Source organism: Coffea arabica, chromosome 5c (genome assembly GCF_036785885.1).
Source record: "Coffea arabica cultivar ET-39 chromosome 5c, Coffea Arabica ET-39 HiFi, whole genome shotgun sequence".
NCBI classification, from domain to species: domain Eukaryota; kingdom Viridiplantae; phylum Streptophyta; class Magnoliopsida; order Gentianales; family Rubiaceae; genus Coffea; species Coffea arabica.
Window position 1 is genome coordinate 746,824 of NC_092319.1, and position 27,328 is coordinate 774,151.

The window sequence follows — 27,328 nt, forward strand, 5'->3', positions numbered from 1 at the left end:
TTGCACAAAATCAAATTTATATAATTTTTTCCATAATGGTACATTTCAAATTTATATTGTTAGATAGACCAAAATAGACTCTTGTACATAAACTAGAGACCAACAAGCTTTTTTTTTTTTGGTAATAAAAGACACTATATATTGAACAAACTAAAGTTATAGGCACTACTAGTCATAAACATCGTATAGTTTCTCCTAAAGTTACAAAATAGACAGTACTAACGGTCCTTAATACCTAACCACAGATACAGACACAACTTAGATTGATGATCCACTCACTTCAAAACCTTGATGCTTTTCAAAATGGAGCTGGGTGTCCCTAAAATAGAAAAAGTCAACAATGGACTGATAAGAGGGTATCAAAGATGGGACGGCTTGTATTCTTGAAAAGATTCAAATACGAATCACAAAGGTCTCTAATTGCTAACAATGGTTGCCTATCCCCAGGTACATTGGCGAACTAGCTCAGCAAAACCCTAACCGTCAAAACCCCATATATATATATCCAGCCAAGTTGACATCCCGGCTACCACCACGGTGACAAAGTCTGGTGGAAGCATCCTGAACTGCAGCAAAAAAGCTAGCCTGGCTGAGTGGATTAAAGGCTCTGGGAGGCCATGAAAGCCCTTCAATTACAGCCCAGATTGAGAACCATGTTGACTAACAACTTGGAGGCCGTTAGAGTGAGATCCAACAGGATAGTCACGATTCAAGTTGAACAAGTGAGCAAAGATTGAGTGGGGAGTCTGGTAACTTGAGGTTTCGGTTGAAGGATTATTGATGAGGACCGCCGAGGAAGCGCTACTTATTGCTAGCCATTTAGGATTAGCGAAGGAGAAGGAGAGTCGCAGAGGATAGGCAGTGGTGAGCTTGTTCAGAGAAACAACGGTAGGCTTTCGGAGGATTAAGGTTTGAGAGGCAATCTTGACCACATAAAAAGCTGTAAGACGAATTTACCCCTAAAATAATTGAGTGTATAAATGAATTTGTCCTTGAAAAATTGAGTTTCTGTCTCCCTTGACAGCATAAATAAACAGATTGACCTAAACATTTAGATTTACTGTTTCGATGACATTTTTTGCTAAAAAATTAGTTTATTGACCAAAAGCAATACAACACAATAGTTTAGTGACATCTTGTGCAGTTTGCTCTTAGTTTTATAACTATGAAAGTAAGTATGGATTAGCTATATAAGTGTGGTTCACCAACAAAAGTGGGTATCATGAATATTTGGATACAATAGCGAAAGCAAGAATCACAAGCATTAGAAAATTATGCCATAGTTAACTGAGATAGTAGTGTTTAATGATTCGAGAATTGTACTTGCATGAGTAATTAAGAATACCATGATTTGAGGAGCTTTCCATTATTATTTTCTTGCACACTTTTTTTTTTTTTGCATAGTTTTACTTTTCTCCAATGTGTTGATAATCTAAATAATAAAGAAATTTGAATAGTATTGATAATTGATTAATCTTTCTTGTGGGATCGATACTCAAATACTCGATGTACTAGTGTACAACCTATATGCTTACAATAGTGGGAGCTTGAATAAAATTAGAGCTTCTCATCAATAGAATAAAAAATTTTCAGATGCATAATCATGATATTAAAATACACCAATCATACTTCGATGGGAAATAGAATCTGGGGAAAGATCATTATGATGAAGAGAAAGATTAGAATTGGCAGAAAGAAGAGTGAAGAATTTACAAGCTTGCATGTTAAATTGATCAAGTTGATTAGTAATATAGCAAGTTTGAATTAAAACTAATGAAGTGGAGGAACAATTCGTTCAACATCAATATGTTAATAAAAATCACTAAGGTCCTTCTTGGCAAAGAACTCGGAGATAGACGCAATGAAAACTTGTAAATATGAGATACTACTACCAGTAGGAATGATATCATCAATATAGGGAAGAAGAATAAACATGAAATTATCAGCTTGACTATAGGTAAATCCGTAGTTAAGAAGATATGAACTCAAACGTTGAAACCATGCATGTAGGATTTGCTTTAAACGATAAGTGAAGCAGTAAAGGAAATAAGTATAATGGGTATATTAAGTACCAATGAAACTTGAGGGTTGTTTCATATATACCTTCTCAGTAAGATGACTATGTAGAAAGGCATTTTTGACATTTAGTTGATGAATGGACAAACTAAAAGAAAGCTAAAGAAAGAACCAAGCAAATAGTAGTGGGTGTACCATAGGACTAAAGGCTTGTGATAATTGATACCCAATTACTTTGTATATTCTTGAGAAACCAATTGAGACTTGAACCTCTCAATAGAACCATGAAGTTTTTGTTTAATTTCAAAAGTCAATTTGCAGCCATTAACATTTTTACATGAAGGCAGAACTAAGGATGTGTTAGTATTTATGTCCTAAAATTAGAGGTTATCATTATATTTTAACTATTTATGTTTAATAAATGATATTTTTATCTTATCAATTGTTGCATTTTTATATTAATTAGATAAAATCCTTAGAAAAAACTATAACTAGAGTAATGTAATCATAATGTGTTATAACAGTGAGAAATATTTATTAGGATTTTTTTAAAAACTCTAGTCATAGTATTAATAAAGGGAACACTATGAATATGAATAACTAGTACATACTATGTGTTTTCCTTTTAAGGGAAGTACTAGATCTCATTTACTATGATGTAAAAACATCAAAACTCAATATGTGGCTGCTTAATAAGATGATCAAATTCATTAAATTGATCTAAATAGAGATTATCATAGAAATAGTTATTTGAGTGTCAATGATAAATCTCTATATAGAGCGTGCATATTAGTGATCTTCTCACTTAAAATTATCCTCTTACGTTAAGAATTCTAACTTTTACTTATTGCCAATGTAATAGAGAATCAAATGGATCACACATATTAAGAATTTATTGTGTGAAATTAAAAGATGTTCAAGTAGGAACTTGAATGAAAAGTTTCAGAAACTTATAGTTTAATTTGTAAGTTAAGATTCAAATTTAGGGTTTAGAAAAATTATACTTGAAAATCTTATGTTACAAATGATCTTAAGTCTTTTAAAACAGGAGTTGTACTAGAAATTGGAATCTAAGTTCTTATGAAAACTGCTAATGCAATTTTTATAAGAATTAGAAAACCAATTCGACTATATATACCCTGTTAGTTTAAATTAACAAAATACATTATCTTCACATAGCAGTGCATAAAATTTTAAAGAAAATTTAGAGAAAGAATGAAGGGTAATTTTGCCTGCCAAGAGAGACGAGATTGTCTCTCTCTCTCTTCCCTACTTAGACAAATTTTCTAGTCTACAAGACTAGGATTTTTTCCTTCAAAATACTTCATCTTGTGAGATAAATTTTGGTAGTTAGCTAGCATTATCATAACTTAGAAAAATATACCTAAGGAGTTCTTGCATAAGCACTTGTGTAGGTTATACGATTGGACAATTTTGAATACATAGCTTAACCTACATGCAACCTTGTTGCAAAATTTAGGAAGATCTTTATTGTATCTTCTTAATATACTCTTAATCACATGGATCTGCTTAAAAAAATAAAAAATTTTAAATTTTCTACTACATATGCATGTCTTCCTTACAGGACAAAGTACCATTTAAAAAAAAAAAGAACAGTAAACTCTTCAATTGTGATTGCTCGCCAATGAGGATCTTTGATATCTTGAGAAAAACAAATGGATTCATATAGTAGGTTATTTGAGATGATAGAACAGTTGGTGATAAGAGAAGGAAGAATTTTGGACTTGCAGATGCCAACTTTGAGATGATAACTGTAGGATGTTAAGAAGACATTTGTGTATTAATATTAGATGCTGTAAAATAACTAGAAGATGCAGAGACAAGGGATAAGAGAGGTGAAGACTGAGACATAAGAGAATCTGACATACATGCAAAAGTAAAATGTAAAGAAGATGAAGAAAAAGAAGTAACAAGTTCCGGTTGACTCCAAGAATTAGAAGATGAAGAACGATCATGGCTCTGACAAGGGAAAACGGAATCAGAAAAACATAGGTTGTAGCTAGAAAAATGGAAGAGAATTATCTACTGGAGCAACAGAAAGAGTAGTAGATAAAGTTGAAAAGAAATAAGGAAAGAAATACTCGTTAAAAGAAGTAAGGCAGCAATATTTTTGCTTGGTGACTACATTTCGTTGAGGTGCATGTAGACAAGAAAAGTAGAGCATTATGCCATGTTCATTGAGAAAATCATCAAGAAAAAAGAATATAATATTTAATATTAGAATTTAATAAAATAGGAGATGTACTAACATTAGAGTGAACCAGATAAATAGAAATGGTAGTTGAAGAGGTGATTTTTGGTGGAGAAGTAAGCCGACCTAAATTAGTCCTCTCTGAGATGAGGTGAACTTGCTTATCTCACCTCGGGTGGAATGAAGTGAGGTTGCACGGTCGAAGTGGAAGGCGGGGCTTCTCCCCTGGGATCACTCCGACGATCAAGTTAGTATGAGAACGAGAAAATGCTAGAGTATAAGCAAATGAACAGTGTCCTTACTTGAGGTGTGCATGAGAGGTATTTATAGAGTAGGAGTAAAGGATAGATCGGAGGGCTCATGCCGGTGGGACCCGCATCCTGACATTACGGCTCCCTGCAGGAGGTCTGACTCTGACACTGTAGCCGTCTGGGTAGCATGACGGGGGGACTTTGTACAGTAGCCATTAAGTGCCTTCAGTGCTTTTCAGATAAAGCACACTGACTCTGGTGGATGTCAGATTGGTTGACATCATCAGCGTGCAGCCGAGGTGGATGGGCCGAGGTCATCTACACGGTAGACTAGGGACCTGGCCGAACTCGGGGGTTATGCCCAGGACACGGATGAGGTGAGCACCCTCAATAAGGCCCCCAAGCCTCGGGAGCTCCGGGCCAGGGTGGTACCGAGGCTTCCTTGTGCCGAAATCATGAAGAGTCGGGGTCCCGAAACTGCTCCGGAAGATGCGGGAACGTGACACGTGGGCGAGTCATTTGACAGGACGTGGGGGGTCAGTTGACACGCAACCGTCACGTCGTGAAGTAGTGGAACGTTTCGCGCAGATGGGGTGTCAGTCGAAAGGACGGGTCATTAATGAAGAGAGAGAGAGAGGTGTGGCGTTTTGAATTCGAAGGTGGCTGCCTCTTCGCATTCTTGCCGCCTCTTCGGTTTCGCTCGGACCCCTATAAATAGGGGGTCTTTTTCACCGCATGGCCCATCACTTTCTTCCTTTGCCTGCGACTTGCAAAATTTGCGAGTGTTGCCGAGATCAATCTTGCCAGCCGAGATCACAGTCGAAATCATCCGCTTCGTCCAGTTCCGTAGACAATAGTAAGTATCCCTTTTCTTTCTTATCTCGTCTTTCACTCATGGCCAAAACAGCTAAGACCCATAAAGAAACCGTGACACCGGGCTACCAGACCGAGGTGAGGCCGGATCCTGAGGAAGAAGCGACGACATCCAGCTCGGAGGGGTCGACACCGAGTTCTGAGGAAGGATCAACCGAGGTGAGAGTCGGAGAGGCAGCCTCGGAGTTGGAGTCGTCCGAGATGAGCGAAGGTGGTTCCGAGGTGGACTATAACGAGGAGCTCGGCGTCGAGATACCACACGACGAGGACGTATTGGAGCCCGTCGCTCCTAAGGATGTAGCCAACATTGACTTCGGCAAGATGCCGAAATTTAGAAGTCGCATAGGAAGAGATAGGGCCGAGAAGGTGATAAACAAGTACCCATTCCGGCCGGAGTACGAGATTCTACCGCCCGAGGTGGATGATTCAGCCGAGAAGCCCCCCTTTGGCATGGTAGCCATATATGTCCAACAGTTGGAGGCCGGGCTGAGGATGCCCACGTCGAGATTCTTCAGGGACTTGCTCCGCCACTTCGGCATAAGAATCACTCAGCTCGTCCCAAACGCGGTCCGCATCATCGTGGGGTTCGAGATGTTGTGCCGACATCAGGAGGTGACTCCCTCCGTCGACCTCTTCCGCCGATGCTATACCCTCAAGGCGCACGGGACGGATAAGGGATGGTTTTATGTTTGCAATCGGAACAATGTCATCCCGAAGTTGGTGATTGGTGCTCCCAACTCGATCAAGAATTGGAAGCGTGACTACTTCTTCGTATCCGGAGTGGACTTCCCTAAAGGTTTTTGGTGGAGGCCAATCAAGGCGAAGGCCGACTTCTCTGCGGGGGATGCCGAAGAGGAGTCCTTCCAGAAGTTGATGAAGTTTGGACTTCGGCTGTTCAGCCAAGACTACCCCGAAACCGTGCTCGTCGATGGGGGAATAAGTCGAGCCGTGATCAATACTACCAAAACTCCCTTCTTTTCCACTAAACTTGAGAAACCTCGTAATTTTCTTTCATGGCTTTTCTTTTCACTTCGGCTGTGGCAAATAATAATATTTGTTTCTTGTGCAGTGACTAAACTGTCTGACATCGTCGTATCGGGTTCATCCGAAGTGACCAAGAGGCAGAAGAGAAAGAGCACCGACGAGACATCGGCACCTCCGCCGAAGAAGAAATCACAAGGACAGGCCGCCAAGACCTCGGCGGCTAAAAGCACTCCCACCAAAGTTGGCCAGAGCACCGCGGCTACTGGGTCCACCTCGTCTGTGCCAGAGGAGGTGCCCTTTGGAGTCGTCACGGCACTTCCGCCTCCTCGTGGCCGAGGCAAGCAGCTGAAACCCCCCGTAAATGCAGTCTCGGGGACCTCGCTATGGAATCGTTTCCATAGCCCCCCAGTGTTTCCCGGAGAAGAGAAGACGCACCCCGACGAGCATTGGTGTCCGAACTGGAAAATTTCAGTCAACGATAGGTGCCAAAATCCTCGGGTTGCCCAAGAGCTAGTAATGCACTCCCCCTTGCCAAGGGATTTGGATTTTATGAAGAAGCTGTCCCCGGCTGAGATGGTTCAAAGTCTCATGGTGTCCACAGCTTCCACCTCGGTTTTTGTGGCCGAGATGACACACCGGTACTGTGCTCTGGTCGAGGAGCAGGACACCGGTAAGTTACAGAATCAGATCTCCAAGTTGGAGAAAAAACTGGCGGTGTCCGAGTCTGAGAAGGTCGAGCTGGAAAGACGGCTTAAGGAGGCCGAGGTGAAGGATGAGGAGGCCGTGGCCACTGTCAACAGCCTCAGATCGGCCCTCGAGAAAGAGCAGAAGAGGGGGGACGAGGTGAAGAAATCCCATGAACAAGCCCTCAACAGTGCTAAAGTCTCGGCAGTTGACGCATTTCGGAGGTCCGAGGCCTTCATCAAGGATCTCGGCCAGCTACTCACACCGAACTTCATGTTTGGCTTCACCTCAGCCATAGACGAGGCTGCGGCTCACCTCCCCTCCGAAGTTTTGGAGTTTCTGAAAAATCATGCCAGTTATAACGAGAACTCCAAGGAGCTATGCGATCGGATGGCCGAAGGTATCCAGGCAGGAAGGAACTTGGCCGAAGTCCAGAATGAGTTCAACAAGTGGCTGTCCGAACTCGACGAAGTGTTCGAGGAGGGTGAAGGAGAAGAAGCTGAAGGAGAGGAAACTGGGGGAGACGAAACCGGAGGGGACATCGGCGAAGAGCATGGGGGAGATGGGATTCACCCCGGCGGGGGAGAAGATGTTCACCCCGGTGGAGAAGAGGCCAAAGAGAAGGCTGCCCAGGATGGGGCCGAGGCGGGGAAGGGAGCCGAAACGGGGGTCTAGGCTCTTAGTCATTAGGGAGGTGGCCGAGGTGAGGAGTGCTTAGTAGGGCTCCGACCTCGGTCTTGTATTCTTTGTAATGCCTTTTTATTGAATGGAATATCTACTTCTTCTCATCTCGGCTCTTTCAATTTCTTGTTTCGTCCCTTGCTTGTCCTCCTTATTTTTTAATAACGGATGCCGGGCATCATATTGTTGAAAAATAACTAAATAGCTGAAGTCATAATTTGACAAGATAACTGGATGAAGTCAACTTTGATGAAATAACTGAATGAAGTCATAATTTCAAGCATAATACAACCTAAGGTTCTCGGCGTGCCAAGACCTCGGCACTAGTGAGCCATCTCGGTAGCTTAGTTTACAATATCTCTTAAGATTAGACCCGACAACCCGGTAGGGGCCTTCCCATTTCGGGCACAATTTACCTTGTGGCTCAGCTCGGCTGACTGAGTGTTTTCTCAGAACCAAGTCTTCAGGTTGGAATCTACGGTGTTTGACGCGGGCATTGTAATAGTGTGCCAGTAGCTTCTTGTAGGAAGCTATCCGGGCTGAGGCGAGGTCCCTTCGCTCATCGACGAGATCGAGATCCAACTGTCTCTCTTCTTCGTTCACCTCGGCTGTATAGGCTGCTAGCCGAGGGCTGGGGGTAAGGATCTCGGCAGGGATGACAGCCTCGGCTCCGTAGGTCAAAGAGAAGGGGGTCTCTTGCGTAGCTGACCTCGGCGTGGTCCGATAAGACCACAGGACACTGGGGAGTTCTTCGACCCAAGATGTTCCAGCTCGGTGTAGCCGGGTCTTGAGGCCATGCAAGAGAGGTCGGTTGAAGTTTTCTGCTTAACCGTTGGCCTGTGGGTGGCCCACCGAAGTGAAGTATTGCTTGATGCCTAGGTTCTCGCACCAAGTCTTAAATGGGTTCTCGGCAAACTGTCTCCCATTGTCCGAGATGATGATCTGTGGTATGCCGAAGCGGCAGATAATGCATTTCCAAAAAAATTTTTGAATGGCCAGCCCTGAGATGGTCCGCAGAGGCTCGGCCTCGACCCACTTGGTGAAGTAGTTCACAGCGGTTACCAGGAAGGTATAGCCCCGGACCGCTTTAGGGAAAGGACCTATGATATCCGTCCCCCATTGCTCAAACGGCCAGGATGAAGTGATGGGAACCATGAAGTTTGAGGGCTGGCGGTGCTCGGGTGCGTGGACTTGGCAGGAAGGGCAGCCGAGAACGAGGTCCTGGGCGTCTTGCCGAACTGAGGGCCAGAAATATCCAAGAAGCAATGCCTTCTTGGCTAGCATTCTGGGGCCGACGTGAGCTCCACACAAGCCTTCGTGGATCTCGTGGATCTCGTGGCGTCCTGTCTCGAGAGTGACACATCTCAGCCATGGGCCGAGGTAGGAGCGTTTGTACAGCTCTCCATCGCGGAAAGCGTATCGAACCGCCTTGCGTTGTATTTTTCTCGCCTCGGCTCGATCTTCAGGGAGGGCTCCCTGACCCAAGAAAAGGATGAACGGGGTCATCCAGGTTTCTTCAGAGTGCACGGGGCAGGCCACCTCTTCCACGTATCCTGGTTCACTCAGGACCTCCACCAAGACTGTTTTGTTGAGGTCAGAGAATGAAGTGGAAGCCAGCCGGGATAAGGCGTCGGCTCGCTTATTTTGGGACCGGGGTATTCTTTGGATTTCGAACGACTCGAAATACGCGATGAGTTGGTGAACTTTGGTGAGGTATCGTTGCATGGTCTCATCCTTGGCTTCGTATTCACCAAGGACTTGGCGTACAACGAGTTGGGAGTCACTGCGGACGTGGATTTGCTGAGCGCCGAGCCTACGGGCCAGCTGGAGTCCAGCGATCAGAGCCTCGTACTCGGCTTCATTATTGGTGGCCGGGAAGCCAAAGCGGAGGGCGTACGAGCACACCTCTCCCTGAGGTTCTTCCAGGAGCAGTCCGGCTCCGCTACCATCTCCATTAGAGGACCCATCGACATACAAAATCCACGAGGATGGGGTGAGCACCTCGGCACTGGTGGAGGTGGACTCTGGACCTTCCGTGAAGGTCAGCTCGGCCAGGAAGTCGGCCAGAGCTTGAGCTTTTATGGCCGTGCGGGGCTCATATGACAAGTCATACTCTCCCAGTTCGACAGCCCACTTGGTGAGGCGACCAGAAGTTTCGGGTCGCACCAATATTTGTCGAATTGGCTGGTCGGTCCTGACGGAGATGGGATGAGCTAAGAAATAGGGTTTCAGCCGCCGAGCTGCGTGGACAAGTCCTAGTACCAGTTTTTCCACCTGAGTGTATCGAGTCTCCGGCCCGCGGAGAGCTCGGCTGACATAGTAGACTGGCACTTGGGTGTCCTCATCTCGGATAAGCACAGCGCTGACAGCCTCGTCGGCTGCCGAGAGGTAAAGGTAGAGCTTCTCCTCGGGCCGAGGTGAAGCGAGAGTGGGTAGGTGATGGAGGTACTGCTTTAATTTGTCGAAGGCAGCCTGACACTCCTCAGTCCAGGCAAACTGATCTGCCTTCTTGAGCACCTTAAAGAAGGGCAGAGCTTTCTCAACTGATTGGGACAGGAAGCGATTAAGCGCGGCTAGGCGTCCATTCAGCCGTTGGACTTCTCGGATGTTCCGAGGTGGGGACATGTCCTGAATGGCTTTGACCTTGTCGGGATTGGCCTCGATTCCCCGGTGGAAAACCAGATACCCCAAGAATTTTTCCGAGGTAACGCCGAAGACGCACTTCTTGGGATTCAATTTCATCCTCGAGTCTCGCAGGACACCAAAGACTTCCCTCACGTCTGACAGAAAGGATGAAGTGGCGAGGCTTTTGACGAGGATGTCATCCACATAGGCTTCCACATTGCGGCCGATCTGATTCTTGAAAAGTCAGTTGATCAGCCTTTGGTAGGTCGCACCGGCGTTCTTTAACCCGAAGGGCATGGTAGTGTAACAATAAGTACCTCGGTCGGTGTAGAACGCCGTTTTCTCTTGGTCCTCTTCACTCATTCCTATTTGGTGATACCCTTTGAAGGCATCTAGGAAGCAGAGGACTTCATATCCCATCGCCGAGTCGACGAGGGCGTCTAATCTCGGCAGAGGGTAGCAATCTTTGGGACAGGCCTTGTTGAGGTCGGTGAAGTCTACACACATTCTCCATCCACCGGTGTCCTTTTTTACCATTACTGGGTTGGACAGCCAGGTGGGATATTGGACCTCGTGGATCATCTTGGCCGGCAAGAGCTTGTCGACCTCATCCGATATGGCCTTGCTACGTTCGGGGCCGAAGTGCCTTCGTTTCTGCCGCACAGGTCGGGCCTGTGGGTTGACGTTGAGTTGGTGAGTCATGAGCTCAGGTGGCACTCCGACCACTTCATCTGCGGACCACGCGGAGATGTCTCGGTGGTCCTTGATCAGGGAGATCATCTCTTCTTTCAGGGGTGAGGGGAGTCCGGCCCCTACTTGGACTATTTGGTCAGGTTTCGCTTCATCCAAGACCACTTGTTCCACCTCATCCCCTGACTCGAGCCTGTTGGGCTCTCCTGCCTTCTTAGGGTCGATGCAGTTTATGGAGAGGACCGCTGGCCTCTTTTCTTCTGACCTCGGCAAGGGCCGAGGTGCGACTGCTGCTTGAATGGTGGCGAGGTAGCACTCCCGGGCGGCGCCCACATCGCTGCTCACCTCGGCCACCCCTGCGGGTGTTGGGAACTTAAAGCTCAGGTGGTAGGTGGAGTATACGGCTCTCAAGGCGTTGAGCGTGGGTCGGCCTATCAGCATGTTGTAAGGAGAGTCCGCTTTGACCACCGCAAAGCTAACAGGCACAGTTCGGCAGTGGGGATGGCTCCCAATAGTCACCATCAAGGTCACCATCCCCTCCGGGTGGACGACGTGTCCCCCGAAACCGACAAGGGGAGTTCTGACCGGAGTGAGTTGCTCCCGGGTCAGTTTCAAACTCTCGAAAGTTCGGTAGTACAAGACATCTATCGAGCTTCCGGGATCAACATAGACCTTTTTGACTATGTAGTTATTAGTGAGGACTTCAATCACGAGGGACTCGTGATTGCTGGAGGAGGCGGGGACGGGGTCGCTGGGACCGTAGGTGATCACTTCGGATAACCGGGAGCTCGGCTCGGCAGCTTCCAATGCATGCCTGGCGGTATGTCCGTTTCCGGGAGTTCTGACTGTCTCCTCCCGTGAGGCCACCCGAGATGGTGTTGATCACCCCGGCGATGTTTGGACCGTAGCCTGATGATCTGTCACGTGGAGGCCTCTGTTCCCCCTTAGGTTCCTCGGGACCTCGGCAATGAAGCTTCGTATCCTGCCTGTCCTCTTGGCGGGGACCTCGGCTCTCCCGGTGGGAGGCGCTTCGGTTGAAGCCCCCATCCTTGCGAACGAATTGCTTCAGGTATCCTTGTCGGATCAGGTTTTCAATTTCTCGCTTTAAGTCGTTACAGTCTTCAGTCTCGTGCCCCACATCTTTGTGGTAGGCACAGTAGAGGTTGGAATTCCTCTTATCCCTTCTTCCCGGGATCTCAGGAGGGGTTCGGCCGAGGTGGTTCTGTCTCATCACAGCCAAGACATGGGATCGGCTGGAATTTAGCGGCGTCAGCTCGGCGTCCGAGGTGGACGATCTTCCCTTCACAATCCGGTCGAAGACACTCCGACGGTTTCGGGGTTGGTTTGAAGTGCCACTTGGGCCTGGTTCACCTCGGCCGGTGTCTTTCCTCCTCCGGGGATCTTGCCCCATACGAGATGCTTGGGCTTCTCGCTTCATGCGATTTACATCCTCACTTCGGATTCCCTGGTCCACTCTTTCCCAGAGTTCCCGAAGTGTATGGGGGTACTCCCGATGGATTTCGGTGTTAAAGATCCCTGCCACTAACCCGTTGGTGAAGGCAGCGATAGTTACCTGCTCGTTCTGATCAGGTATCTGCACATTCTCCTCGTTGAACCGTTGGGCGTACGAGCGAAGTGACTCGCCCTGACCCTGTTGCAGGTTCAAGAGGTAAGCTGAAGTCTTGGTGATTGGTCGAGACGACACAAAGCGGTGGATGAACCGGTCTATCAGCTCATCCAGGGAAGAAATGCTCCTTGGTTCTAGACTCCAGAACCACTTCCGGGCAGTCCCATGTAAGAAGATGGGGAAAGCCCGACAAATCACGGCGTCGGGGACGCAGTAGAGTCAGAATGCGGAGATGAAGGCGCGGAGGTGATCCTCGGGGTCACCTCGGCCGTCATAGGTGTGCAAGTTTGGGAGCTTGAAATTCGGGGGAACCATCTCCCCATTGATGTCATCAGTAAAGGGCGGAGCCCTCATGTAGTCAGAAACTAGGCCCCCGGGGCGCCGAGGTGGGTCCTCGGCTCGTTTTCCTAGCAGTCCCCGGGAAAACGCCCGGGAGATGAAGGCAATTTTGGAGGTCGCCTTGGAGGAGGCGTGCCTGGAGGTACTCCGAGAGAGACGCCCCTCATCGGAGTCTTCACCTGAAGGGACCTCAGGGGACTTCGTTGATCTCCTCTTGGAAGATTCGACTTTTTCTTTCCCTTGCCTTTTGAGGTATCTTCCTAGCTTCTCAAAGATGTTGGGGTTGTCTGATACGAACTCGGCCATCTTGGCGATGGCGTCCTCGTTGTTGGGCTGGGTCCTTTGGGACCCTTGTTCTTCAGAGATACGGTCTTGCTGGGCTCCCGAGGTCTGCCCAGCCCCTGTTGAGGGAACTCTTCCGCTTCTAGAGCGCGTGGATCTCATTTTAGTAATAGTATTCTCGTTCCCACAGACGGCGCCAATTGAAGAGGTGATTTTTGGTGGAGAAGTAAGCCGACCTAAATCAGTCCTCTCTGAGATGAGGTGAACTTGCTTATCTCACCTCGGGTGGAATGAAGTGAGGTTGCACGGTCGAAGTGGAAGGCGAGGCTTCTCCCTTGGGATCACTCCGTCGATCAAGTTAGTATGAGAACGAGAAAATGCTAGAGTATAAGCAAATGACCAGTGTCCTTACTTGAGGTGTGCATGAGAGGTATTTATAGAGTAGGAGTAAAGGATAGATCGGAGGGCTCATGCCGATGGGACCCGCATCCTGACATTACGGCTCCCTGCAGGAGGTCTGACTCTGACACTGTAGCCGTTTGGGTAGCATGACGGGGGGACTTTGTACAGTAGCCATTAAGTGCCTTCAGTACTTTTCAGATAAAGCACACTGACTCTGGTGGATGTCAGATTGGTTGACATCATCAGCGTGCAGCCGAGGTGGATGGGCCGAGGTCACCTACACGGTAGACTAGGGACCTGGCCGAACTCGAAGGTTATGCCCAGGACACGGATGAGCTCCGATGAGGGACGAGGTGAGTTCACCTCGGACATGAGGGGGTGGTCGAGGTGAGCACCCTCAGTAGTGAATAATCAACATCTTGAAACAATAAGCATTTAGATTGTTTTTATTGACATGAGTAATTCAAATCATGGAAAGATAGAGAAGTTAAAAGGCTTTACTCTTCTAAAGAAAAGGTAAAGTTTTCTATTTGGATGACCTAGATGATTATGCCACACGAGAGGCAGCAATTGTTAAGCAAGCAAAGCAACTGGAGTTAAAAAATATAGTGTAAATGAAATAAGATGCAAGGCACCATACTATATAGCAGGGAAAAGATTGGTCCCTATCATGTAGTTCTTCACAAAAGAACCATGGCATCGAAAATTAGTAGAATGATATTATGACAAAGTTTACGAAGTGATAAAAGGTAATGAGATGGTCGTGGAATACGAAAAACAGTATTAAACTTGAGTTGACATGAATAAGTGCAAAGACTATCCCATGTGTGTACAAGAAGTATCAAGCCATTTCCAACAAGAATTTTGTTACTCCCACCATATAGTGATGGACTAGAAAGTTTACCAAAGTAGGGTTCATAAGGCAGTGTTAATTGTTTAACCTTCAATTATTAAAGAATAAGGCAGGTCAAGTCAATGACTTGAAATTGATAAAGATCAAAGGGAAGATAAAAGCTCAACAATTGCCAAATTTCAATTGCATAATTAAAGATAGTAATGTATTAATGTTCCAAAGGTCTAGAGACTAGAAATGAGTTGAAGAAAGAGATTCATAGTTTCTAAGTATGCTCAAGATATATAAGGACTTAAAGTAGTCCTATTAGTGGAGTGGAATAAAGAGAGAGATTGCCAAATTTATACGGAAATATCTAGTTTGCTAATAAGTAAAAGCGAAACACTAAAGACGGATTGAATTATCTAAAATCTTTACATACTCTTGAATGGAAATGGAAAAATGTCACCTTGGGCTTTGTACATATTATAACATAAAATATTGATAATTTATACATAAACTTATAATAAATCATAAGTATTAAATATATATTATATGTAACTATGTATTTAATTATGAGCTAGATTGGGCTCCATTTAAGCGGAAACTTGTATTAAAGTGTGAATTGAATTTGAGCCTTCTTATTTGGGCCGGAGTCTATATATTTGAAAGTTCAATTTATTTTATGAATTAAGTTTGGCCTCGTCAAAGATTGACTCATAGGACCCAATTGGCAGCCCTAGCCTCAAGGAGTAATATTCCTTTAGCGACGTGCTTCGAACTCAATCCAACAGCTCCTTAAATGTCGTAGGAAACTTCAAGGTCTTGAATCCGTGCATAAATGAAGCAATCATTATCTTTTTCACTCGAATTCTGGTCTTTCATGCTTTCATTAAGAACCTTGCTACATAGGACTTCAAGGACTCATTTAGTCTCTGCTTAATATTTATGAGGTGGGTCGAGGTCTTTATGAAGGACAAAGAAGAGATGAAGCGATTCATGAACTTCTAAATTAGCTCAGGAAAAGATGAGATAGGTTCTGGAACCAAATTTGAGACTTCCTTATAGAAACATAGGAAAGGTTTGGCACTTGATTTGTCAGGAAATTTATACAGCCAAATTGTCGCTTGGAATGTGAATGTGTAGTGTTTGGGGTCCAAAGTTCTATAATATATAGGAATTGAGTTAGATAATTTGAAGTTATAAGGGAAGGGAAAATCATCAATTTCAGGAGTAAACAGAGAGAGCTTGCAAGTTTCACGTGAGGGGAGGGATGAGTTGGATGGTATGAAAAAAGAGGATATAAGTGAGAGGTCTCAAATTCAAACCCTAAAACCACTTATACTATAAAACATTAAACAGAATAAGTACAAAAAGTAAGAAAAATAAAGTGGATGGAAAAAGGGGATTAATTGTTGTTAGCCCAAAAAAAAAAAAAACACCTAAAAGTTGACCCTAATTAGTAACCAAATGAATTGTGCACCAAAGAAGATAGGATTGAGTGTATAAATACGAGATTTAATAAAATAAAAATATATGAGATATTAAACATACATTGATGTCGTACATGATTGTTTCAATTAAATTAAACTAATTGGTATGGAAGAGATGGCTTCTTTCCATCTGCTGCCTGGGATGATTGACATGCTAGTTAAAGGAATAATTGAAGGCATAAATGATTGAAAGAAATAAAACTAGGGGGAATGAATGGAGACTAGGGGTGCAATCAAGTCAAGCTGCTCGAGCTCTAAAAATAAATATTCGAGTGCTCAACGAGTTTAATCAAGTTTTCACATTATATTTATATTATATTCATATTATATTTATATTATATATTTTGAGAAAATATTTATGAGTTTAGTTCAAAACTCGAACTCGAGCTCGAGTAGATCGGATTTGATATTTACTCGAATTCAAACGAATCAAGCTCGAGTTTAATTTTATTTGATTGAATTGAACTCGAGTCCAAATTTACATTTATAACACTGATTGTGATCGAGCTCGAGTTCGAGTATACTCGAGCTCTACCCGACCGGATAGCACTGCTAACGGAGACACAAATCTACTCTGCTCATCCAAATGATCGGTTTTCGACTACTGTAGAGTCTTGTCCTCATTCATATTGCATGTACACATGCAAAGCTAATAATCCCATTAAGTAATAAGTGATCAAGATTGATTGAAGGGGGGACCCAAACACTCCGGAGTGGAGTTCGGAGTCCTCCTCCGTTACTTATTTTGTTGTGTACTGCTAAAAGGGACCGGTTATGTGATCTTAGCACTTAGCAGCAGCAGCAGCAGCAGTAATTACTACTGATTACCAACCACACAGGAAAGGACAGTTGTAGGAGTATTTAATCCAAGCCATCGCTGGCGCTCGTCACTCGTCTGTTCCGTTCCTCTTGTTTCTTTGTTCCTTTCTCTGCTGCGGCTCTATTGGCATTCTCCCCTCCCTGTCACTTGTCACTCCTCCAAATTAATTCATTTCTACCTTGTCGTCTCAATTTCTCTTCTTTCTGATCCTCCTCCTCCCTCCCTCCCTCCCAAGTTTATACTACAAATATCTGCTCTTTTAAGCCCCCTATCAAATAATAAAGAGGAAGGGTAGGGGCAAGGATTCAATAGAAAGAAAGAGAGAGAATGGCAAACGTGGTCAACCGTCTCCTTCTTCGATCCACTCTGCAAAAAGCCGCCACCGCCGCCGCCGCAAAGGTATCGCCATCTCTTTTTCTGCCTCTCTCTACATCTCTCCTTTTACCTTTCTGCCTTGCTTTCATGATTGACATGTTGGTATATTCCTCCTACCACGTGTTATATCTATACACACATGTGCATATATTGTGGATAGGTAGGACTTTGGTTATTACTCCTACACTTGAGTTGAGGCACTTTTTACTTGATTCGGGGATTCCCTTTTCTTGAATGCTTACTACTACGTACTTGCTTGCTCATCATCAACTCGCCCCCTTATGGGCTTCTGCATTTTCAAGCTGATCGACTTTATCTCTGCCTGCCTCCCTTTCTTGTCTTATTTTACTTTTTCTGTTCAGTCTTGAAATAGTAATCAAAACCAGAAACCATAGCAACTCAAAACCCAGTATTCAAGTTTGTCAATCTATGGTTCCTTGCCCTAAAACTAGCACCCAGATAATCACGCTCGCTGCTAGATGTTCTGTTACTGTATTCCTAATACATTTTCAGACTGACTTCCAAGCTAACATACTGTCCTTAATGCTAAGGTTCCCAATTATTATTATTATTATTTTTTCTTAATCTGAGCCTCTGTCATGGCTGCTGCTTGTCTTTTACCCCAAAAGTAAAAATAAAAATGAGGGAAATACTTTAACAAATGCAGCTATTGGGGTATGCAGGTTGGCTTTCCTGTCGTCAATTGTTCGCCAGTTGCAAGCAGGTTGCAGGATCACATAACTCAGGCTCCCTCCCAGAATAGATGGAATAGTACAGAGGCAGCTGCACAGAAGGATGTTTCTGCAATTGATGATAAAGGGTAAGTATACATTTCCTCGCTATCATTCTCCTCCTCTTTTTTCTCCTTTCGTTCTTCTCTTCCACTGGCTGCGCATAAAACATCGCTTATGCCTCTACTTGTTTCCTTTTGTTTGAGTTTCTTATATTTGTTCTAGTTGCTCTTTTCTGCATTTTATATTCTTATTATCTGGATTCGCAGAGGCCGAAATTGGTATCTTATTAGCTTATGTTCTTGAGTTTTACAGTTTCAAGGGCCATGAAATGTTGGCACCCTTCACAGCTGGTTGGCAGTCCACTGATTTGAATCCTCTGGTTATCGAAAGATCTGAGGTAGGGGCCTTTGAAAGATTTTAGTGTCATTTATTTCATATGTCACTTGTCTTAACCTTTTTCTTCTCAATTTACAGGGTTCCTATGTCTATGATGTTAATGGTAAAAAATATCTAGATGCTCTGGCTGGCCTGTGGTCCACGGCTTTAGGTATTCAGTTGCCAATGTTATCATTTTCTTTACGTTTGCTTTTATACTGGAACCTGTCCCTGTGGTCTGCCTGTCTTTGGTTTCTCTATGATGAAACTTACTTGCCTTTAGTGGCTAATCTATATAGCAATGTAGAAATCCTGAATATCGAAAAATTGCAGAATTATCCGACTTCATCAGAGGAATGGAAACGTCTAAAAATCAGATTCCTCCTTTTAAGTCCTATCCTATCAAAATTTTTCCTCTTATCTTGTTGAATATCCTAGTCGCAAGTGCCTATTAGGAATAGGTTATCAAGAAAGACTTTTCTTGCTAGTTGTTGCTGCTTAAGTTTGAATGAGAAGCCAATGTGTTAGCATTGATTAATGGTCAGGAAAAATGTTCAACTCACAAAATTCAGGTGGGGCAAATCCTCTGCTTGTTTCTTCTGCTTAATTTGATGGTATTAATAAGAAAAGTGCAGACCATTTCCGGATGACAATTCACAGTTGTTCTTGTTCATTATTTTGTGATGTTGATGAAGTAAAATAAACATAATTCTTTTGTTCCACAGTAAAGAATTTCCTAGTTCTCAGTAGTTACTACATCCTGTAAGTTTTATATCAGATGCAGAGACCATTACCTGAGTTGTCTTAGTATTGTATTCTGAAGATGTTCTTTTGTATATGTTCTCCACAATCATATGGTTTTCATGGCTATGTCGAAAAATGATATGACCTGTCACAATATGGTAAATAGTTGGATCCAATGGGGGTCAACTTTAGTCAAGAAAAATGTGTATAATCGTGTTCATATATGTGAATTCCTATACGTGGTTTACACATGTACCTACCTAAATAATGTATACCATTTCCCCTTTCCCCCAAACATTCCCCCATCTTTTTTATCTACCAATATAAGCTTTTCACCGGAATGTGGACTGTGTGTCTTAAGCTTAATGTCTCAATATCCTTGCAAACTCGCAGGTGGGAATGAACCTAGGCTTATTGCTGCTGCTGCTAAACAACTAAACACCTTACCATTTTACCACTCCTTTTGGAATCGCACAACAAAACCTTCTTTGGTGTGATAATCTTTCTTTTGGTATGCTAACTCTTTTGTTTGTTGCAATATATGTTCTGCTAATTTACTTTAGGGGATTTGTAGGATCTTGCTAAGGAGCTCATAGAACTATTCACCCCTTCAACAATGTCAAAAGCATTTTTCACAAATAGTGGATCAGAAGCAAATGATACACAGGTTCTCTTTTTGCCAAGAAGCTTTTCATTAAATTGTCCTTCACTTGATGCTTTCATCTTTTTGAGTAGTTTGTGGCACCTTAGAGAACTTGGATTTCTATTTAATACATTAAGTAAACATCCGTAGTACTCTGGAAATTCATCTGCAATATAGGAAAGATATAGCTTCTATGGAAGTGTCAGAAGAAGTGAAAAGGCAGAAAATTAAAAAGCTGGGGGTTGCTTGGAAGATTATGGTATCTGCTGTACTTCTTTGTCATCATGCTGTAAATGAAGATTGTGATGTCCATTCTTGAAAACTACTCCATCACCTCAGAAATTTTTAGATCCCATACAGATGCATTTGTTCATCGATGGTAGCTTTGTCAAATATAATGGAAAAAGGCAAAAATTGCTCTGGGGACCAACTTTGTTCTTGATTTTATGTTGTAAGCTGAACTTTTCACATTTGTCCCTTGTGCTTGTAGGTGAAGCTAGTGTGGTATTACAACAATGCCTTAGGGAGGCCAAACAAGAAGAAATTCATAGCTCGATCAAAATCGTAATCTGACTGCTATGCTTTTTTCTTTTGGTCACACTTTGCATGAATCTCGTGCATCTGCTTAGGAGAATATTACTGAGTTGGCTTTAACTTTACATGTTTTATCAGATACCATGGATCAACACTAATAGCTGCAAGTCTGTCAGGGTAATGACAAATCAGTGTTTGATTACCAAGTTGCTCAATGTTTTACACGTCCCCTTATGGTTTTGCTTTTTCTAGTCTTCCTGCTCTGCATCAAAAATTTGATCTTCCGGCTCCATTTGTATTGCATACTGACTGTCCCCATTATTGGCGCTACCATCTCCCAGGTTATTGGTTCATCACCCTTGTTTTGTTTTATCTTCTCTGTTCCCTGATATAAAGGACTTTTTTTTCGGTCTCTTTTCAGGTGAGACTGAAGAGGAGTTTTCAACCAGGTTGGCCAATAACTTGGAGACTCTTATCCTCAAAGAGGGACCTGAGACGGTAACTCGGTGTCATTTATTTACATTTCCTTGCTACTTTTCGTTTATGTTTCTGTTTCATTTGGTGCTCCTACAAATTTTGGTTTTGTTACCTACTAACTTGTCATTTCAGATTGCCGCTTTTATTGCTGAGCCTGTCATGGGAGCTGGAGGAGTTATCCCCCCTCCTGCAACCTATTTTGAGAAGGTTGGCTTTTTTTTTCTCCTATGTCTTAAGTTTGTGTTAAATTACATGCGGTTGCAAGAAACTGAGTTGCGTACTGAGTGAGGTAGGTTAGTATTCCTCAAATTCATTTCTCCATGCAAGAAACATGAAAGGAAGCTATAGAATGACTTGATTTTGCCAGTTAGCTCATCCAAATACATGCATATATAGGTCACATATTTCATTACCAGCTGGCATCAATATCAATAGGCTCACATCACACACAACTTTTCATGTAGGCTTTTCAACATTTCAGCAATATTGGTTAGTAATCATTGTATCAGTGATAGCTATTACTTTGACCATATTAGAAATCAAGAACTAGTTTATGTGATGGATATGTGGTAGCTATCGGCTTGGAATTTCATGCACATCGGTCATAAAAGTACAATCCAACTGTTGAATTTCAAAATGCAATATACACAAAACTAAATTAAAAGGTAGTAGTCTAATTATAACATTAGGTATGCATTAATTACATTATTAAAATTGAAACAATCATTGGTCATTTGTTGTCTACTAGTGCAAAAAGCACATGTGTAAGAAAAAAATTAAGTTATTTTTATTCAAACCAATGGAAATTGTTAGAAGTGTTATTCGTTTGTTGAAAACAAAAACACCAGATATATATATATATATATATATATATATATATATATATATATATATTGTTTTTTTGCAAACAATTAAAAAAAGTTATTGGAAGTTACTGAACTTTAGTAGTTATCTTTAGTGAATCCTTACTTTTGTGACGGTAAAATTGGAACAATAAAGATGACATTTAGCGTGTAGCAGTCTTGCATTAACATATTTGGTAAAACTCATAGATTCATCTAGCATGTTTTATCTACAACATATGACTTCTTTGCATGTATGCATTTGAACTTGCATTTGTCATCTTGGCCATCTTTTTTTTAAAAAAAAAAAATTTAATTTGGATGTGTTTTTTATTTTTACTTTTGATGCTGTGATTGTGCAATGCATCTTAGAGTTGGACATGCTTGCGGAGAACCATTGGTTTCTTGTCTTCCACACACTTTGTATTGCTGTCTGAATCAATTTTGGTTAAAGCGTTTTAGATCACGCCTCTTTGAAGATTTTGTCAAAAAACTTCCAAGATGATTACCTACTGCGAATTGAGACTGGCTTTTTTGACTGATACTACAAATAGAATGTTACTCACTGGTAAAGCATTTGATATGTGGTTCCAAGTAGGATAGCCACTTGTTCCCCTCTTTTCAATCCTTCGGGCAAAAGTTACAGACTCTTTTTTCTTTCTTTGTTTCAATTATCACAAAGATTTAACAATTTCTTTTGTGTAAGCATGCAGATTCAAGCTGTTGTCAAAAAGTATGACATTTTGTTCATTGCGGATGAGGTAATATGTGCATTTGGAAGGCTTGGGACAATGTTTGGCTGTGAAAAGTATGACATAAAGCCCGATCTTGTGTCAATGGCAAAGGTATAACTAGACAAGCAGCAATGCTGGCATGACCAGTCTGTATCTAGACAATAATACATTCTGTTAATTTTCATTCAGGCTCTTTCTTCTGCATATATGCCAATAGGAGCTGTCCTTGTGAGTCCTGAAGTTTCAGATGTCATATATTCACAAAGCAACAAACTGGGTATTTTCACATTTGACGTTGAATGCAACTGAATATATTCTCCATTACATTTCGTTGCTGATTGAGTTGTCTTACTTCTTTTCTTCTTTTTTTTTATAAGGTTCTTTTTCTCATGGATTTACTTATTCTGGGCATCCTGTATCTTGTGCTGTTGCTCTGGAAGCAGTCAGGATCTACAAGTATGATTTTCTGGTTTTTTACTCTTTGATCTCATCAACAATTTTCTTTAGCAATAAATGTACCTGTAGATGCCATGCTTTTGTGAATCTTGATACACGTACGGTTCAAAAAAACGTAAAAGGGAGCAAGCTGATATAGTAGGATGATTTAGATGAGTTTCAGATTTGTCCATGCCTTGAACCAAATTAAAACCCATTTGTGCCCTGATTGTGTGGTCTCGTGTCTCTTAATGAGTGTTTTTGTACAATGTTTTATGAAGGAAATGATTCAAAACTTTTTAATTATTTTCAGGGAGAGAAATATTGTTGAGCAAGTGAATAAGATAGCCCCTAAGTTTCAGGATGGCTTAAAAGCATTTTCAGACAGTCCCATAATTGGGGAGGTACACTTTTGCCTCTAATATTCCCATTGATATATATATATATATATATATATATATGAAGATTAGAAATCTTACCATTGATATGTTTCCCTGTGCCACTTCTGCAGATAAGGGGAACCGGTTTAATCCTTGGAACTGAATTCGCTGCTAACAAGTCGCCTAATGATCCCTTCCCTTCTGAATGGGGTATCTTCTTCTGCATGCATCTTGTGCTTCTTTTGCTAATTTGAAAACGTAAGCGTTGAAGGACAGAATTATGGTTCAGGTCTCTGAGGTTTGAAATTTTTTTCCTAATGCTTTTTGTCAGGTATTGGTTCATATTTTGGAGCACAGTGTGAGAAACATGGTATGTTAGTACGCGTAGCCGGTGACAACATAATGATGTCTCCCCCTTTTATCCTGACTCCAGGTGAAGTGGATGAGGTACGTTTTGTTCTCCTAGAAATGACTCCAGGCTTTGTTTGCGAGGACTCCGAGGGTGTGTATACGCTTTTAGTTATTAAAAATTCGAACTCAATTGAACAATTTAATCTATCTGGTTTCAGTTAATTGGCATCTATGCTAAGGCACTCAAGGCTACCGAAGAGAGAGTGGCCGAACTGAAGGCGCAAAAGAAGTAATCGACCGCCCGCCCGCCCGCGATCAGAAGATTGTGAAAAATTTGCAATGCCCCTCCCTGTGTAAAGTAAACTCTTTTATCGACTGTTTGTTTGGTGATGTATTATTCTAGTATGAATATTATTGGTGTTTTGCATGAAAATAATCGAAGCATCATCATTCCTGATACCGTTTCTTCTTTTAATCCTATTTCACCAGTTGGAACTTTTTCTTTCACCTGTCATGCCTTTGAGTTGCGACTAAGTTTGCTAAAGGTAGGCTTGTTGTATTCAAAACCCTTCTTAGTTTCAGCACCAGGAGTGAGATTTCTTGTGCAGAGCATGGGTTTGGTGGCTGAATGAAATACATGTGTAGTCAGCTGTATATACTGGGAGTCCGTATCCACTTTGTAGGGGATGGAGAACAAACCCTTTGATTTTTGAACAGGATATTTTGGATTGGTTAACCAGGATAAGAAAAGCGATGATCATATTCATCATCAGAAGGTTGGTGCAAATTCATAACAATGTCATAATTTTAAGACCAAAAAAAAAAAAAGGGTTGCTACCCCCATTGTAGGAAATGAATGAATAAACAACGCACGGATGAGATGATGCCTGGCATTACCAGAGGAATTGAATTGGATCTCTTCTAAGGCTTGGCGTCTTTATCAGCCGTCCTCCTTGCCCGCCTCTTTCTAGAGCTCAAGGATGACTCGAAGCCTCCATTACCAGAGTCGTCTTCCAAGTCCCTGAAAGATTTCTGCATGGTACGAGTTGAGTTAGTTAGTTGGGAGGAGTATGAAGATAGATTGGAAGAAAAAAAAAAGGGGCGTACGGAACCTCCCACCTCTCTAAGCTCGGCGAAGCTCACGGCATAGAAGGTAATAGCAGCAGCTGCAAGAATTCCCAGTACAGGAAGCGCTACCTGCTGAATCCCATCCATCCATCCAAAATCCTCAGTTTGCTTCTCACAGATAAACACGGACGGTTCTTTGATCTTTCTATTTATATTTATATTTATATTTATATATTGGGTTGGGGAAAGGGGGTGGGGAATCGGAATGGCTCTGTGGGGTGTGTGACTTGGCGGAAAGTATTGGCTGGTAATTCTCATCTCATCTTATCCAAAGGATGGCGTTCGTTCTGAGTTGCTAGTGTGTACGACGTTATTTGATTCTCTAATTTTTTTTTTTTTGACTCAGACCCAACGAATCCATCCCATTATTATGCCTACACTCCTGAGTTTGGTCCATCAGATTTCCAAAACAATAGTCATCAAAAGAACAAAAAGATTACTTCGAGGTTATCGAAGTGCATATCCCTAATTATTGATTGATGTTTTTACTTGTCATCAACAATTATTTGACATATACAAATACCTTTCGTCCACAGTTACACCGGCACTACGTTAGTTTAATTTTCTTTTTATTGACATCAAATATCATTCTTTTAAGTTTTTTTTTAAAAAAAAAAAATCCAGGAGGGAAGGGCAGCAGGATTTAAAGAACTCAGTATAATTGTGATTTGTGCGTTTCCGTTCAGTTATCATACATATTTAAATGTTTGGTGTATAAATACATCATAATATTGTACTGAATATATATATGAAACATTTTATTCATTACATCACTTTTTATCTCGAATGTAATAGTGTAATGTAACTGTATATCAAGTAATGTAATAGTGTTCATGGCGTTTTTTTTTTAAATTATATATTTATTTTTTCCTGAAAAAGAAAATATATAAGTTTAGGAAGAGGGAAAAGATACGTGCTTAATTAATTGTACAAAAAATTTGGACATTGTAGAGCTCTCTGCTTGGCTAATGGTGGTTCTTGCAAATAACTCATGGCTGAGTGACTCTCATGAAGAGCATACCAGATTAGGGCTGGCAACAAATCTGACAGTTTGAGAGTTTCCTTGAGTAAAGCTAAACGAGGCCGGACGGAACTGTGCTCCTAGTACGATTTTTAACTGTGCGAAGCAGGAATCTACAAAAGCAGTAGATGTGAGAGGGTCATTTGGTGAGAACTGTAACATGCATCCCATTCATACACAAGTATTACTTGTTATATACTAGTAGCTAGCTGTTAACAACTCTTCTTTTTCAATTTTTGAAATGCATTTTGTGTTTCTGCTCTAGAAGAAGAATATTGCAACATGGAACAATTGAACGCATGTTTGGATTAGCTATTTTTGAAAGTGTTTTTGTAAAATTTTACTGTAACAGTGTATATGAAAAATTTTTTGAAATATTGATATATTGTATCTGTGGGATGTTTTTGAGTTATTGTAATTACTGTAATATTATATTTGAAACACTTGTTTTTTTTTTTAAAAAAAAAAAATGAGCAATCCAAATAGAGCAAGGTTTTGGTCTCTAGCTCGGCCAGTTTTGACAGAAGAAAAGGAAACGTGAACGAGCCTGAACACAAATATACACATGTATATCTGTTTGGATTACAAATTATTTGAGATATTTTTACCGTAGCACTTTTTGTGATGCGATGTATGTGAGATAAAAAGATAATTAGAAAGATAAAAAAATGTGTTGAAAGTTATAATGATGATGTAAGCAAATAAATTTTGACAAATAATTTACAATCCAAACGGGAAGCAGTATTATGGACCGCATATTAAGAAGATTTCAAACAGCGGGCAATTTAATGTAAACACGCAGCGGCCACCCATCACCGCCCGTCAGCTATGCTTTTTGCCGGCCATGGTTTGCTTGGTCAGGTCTCTCTAATTCTAATTCTTTGGCTTCAATTGGAATTAAATAAAAGTCCAAACAGGTCGACCTCCATCCATCACTCCATCTGCCAACCAAAAAAAAAAAAAAAAAAAACCCAACCTCTTCCAATTAAATTTGTAGGCGGCCAGTACAAAAAAGGACCCGCGATCCGCGCGTAGATATATGATCCTGTGCAATTTAAAAAGTATTAAATGCATTAAACCTCCTAAACTTTCGTTTTAGTTGTGCTTTGTCCCTGATTTCATTAAATAAGCACTTTGTCTCTATATTTCATATTTTAAGGTAAAAGTGCATGCCCTTACTATTTTATTTTGTTTCATTTTTATTTATTCATTCCCTTAATTTTCTTTTTCCACTACTTTCTTTTATTTATTTTGTATTTTTCTTCTTTTACTTTTTTTTTTCATTTCTCTTATATCACTATTTTGTTCCATTTTCACATTAGTATAACTAATTTGTATGCTTATTATAATATTGTAATTATTTTTTACTTGTAATTTCATTCTTATATTATTTATTTACAAGATTAGAAAGTTCAAGACAAACTGTATAGTATAAAAAAAACTAATACAGTATATGCCTGTCATATAAAAAAAAAGAGTGTAATTACTACCGATTTGACTATTTAACAAGATATTTTTTTTTTAGCAAACTAGAACTTTAAATTAATTAATATTTAAAAGTAATTTGTTAACCAAATATTCGCATTTGTTACTCTTGTTATTAAAAATTAATTTATTCTAAACTCTAGACATACTAATTTAAATAATATATGAAATGATCTATGCACAAAAACAGTATACTTTGTCATAGCATACAGTTTATGATAATTATTACTTCTAATAACAAAATTTAAAAAAGGATAGA

At 41.6% G+C, this 27,328-nt stretch overlaps 1 protein-coding gene, 1 long non-coding RNA gene and 1 pseudogene across 2 annotated transcripts; 1 reads left to right on the top strand and 2 right to left on the bottom strand.

Moving 5' to 3' along the window:
• Nucleotides 1–953, bottom strand: LOC140007657 (ylmG homolog protein 1-2, chloroplastic-like; annotated as a pseudogene).
• A 15,927-nt stretch (nt 954–16,880) lies between these two features.
• LOC113743662 (gamma aminobutyrate transaminase 1, mitochondrial) lies at nt 16,881–23,892 on the top strand. The gene is made up of 18 exons (XM_027271711.2): nt 16,881–17,210; nt 17,870–18,006; nt 18,233–18,317; nt 18,395–18,467; nt 19,433–19,530; nt 19,614–19,706; nt 20,173–20,246; nt 20,355–20,393; nt 20,469–20,557; nt 20,638–20,714; nt 20,826–20,900; nt 22,249–22,380; nt 22,459–22,546; nt 22,647–22,725; nt 23,018–23,108; nt 23,216–23,294; nt 23,416–23,531; nt 23,654–23,892. The coding sequence occupies exons 1-18, from the start codon at nt 17,139–17,141 to the stop codon at nt 23,726–23,728; spliced, it is 1,572 nt and encodes a 523-aa protein (XP_027127512.2). The 5' UTR covers nt 16,881–17,138; the 3' UTR covers nt 23,729–23,892.
• A 285-nt stretch (nt 23,893–24,177) lies between these two features.
• LOC140007592 (uncharacterized) lies at nt 24,178–24,694 on the bottom strand. Its single transcript, XR_011814882.1, has 2 exons — nt 24,555–24,694; nt 24,178–24,467 (listed from the first exon to the last, which is right to left on the bottom strand). It is a non-coding gene; the product is annotated as an uncharacterized lncRNA (long non-coding RNA).
• Between the last annotated feature and the right edge of the window lie 2,634 nt (nt 24,695–27,328).

Bases quoted from the DNA above. Each gene is read 5' to 3' on its own strand.
- LOC113743662 (XM_027271711.2), top strand. From the start codon at position 17,139: ATGGCAAACGTGGTCAACCGTCTCCTTCTTCGATCCACTCTGCAAAAA. The intron at 22,547-22,646 runs GTATTTTCACAT...TTTTTTTATAAG, and splicing joins TTCACAAAGCAACAAACTGG to GTTCTTTTTCTCATGGATTT. The intron at 23,532-23,653 runs GTACGTTTTGTT...ATCTGGTTTCAG, and splicing joins CTCCAGGTGAAGTGGATGAG to TTAATTGGCATCTATGCTAA.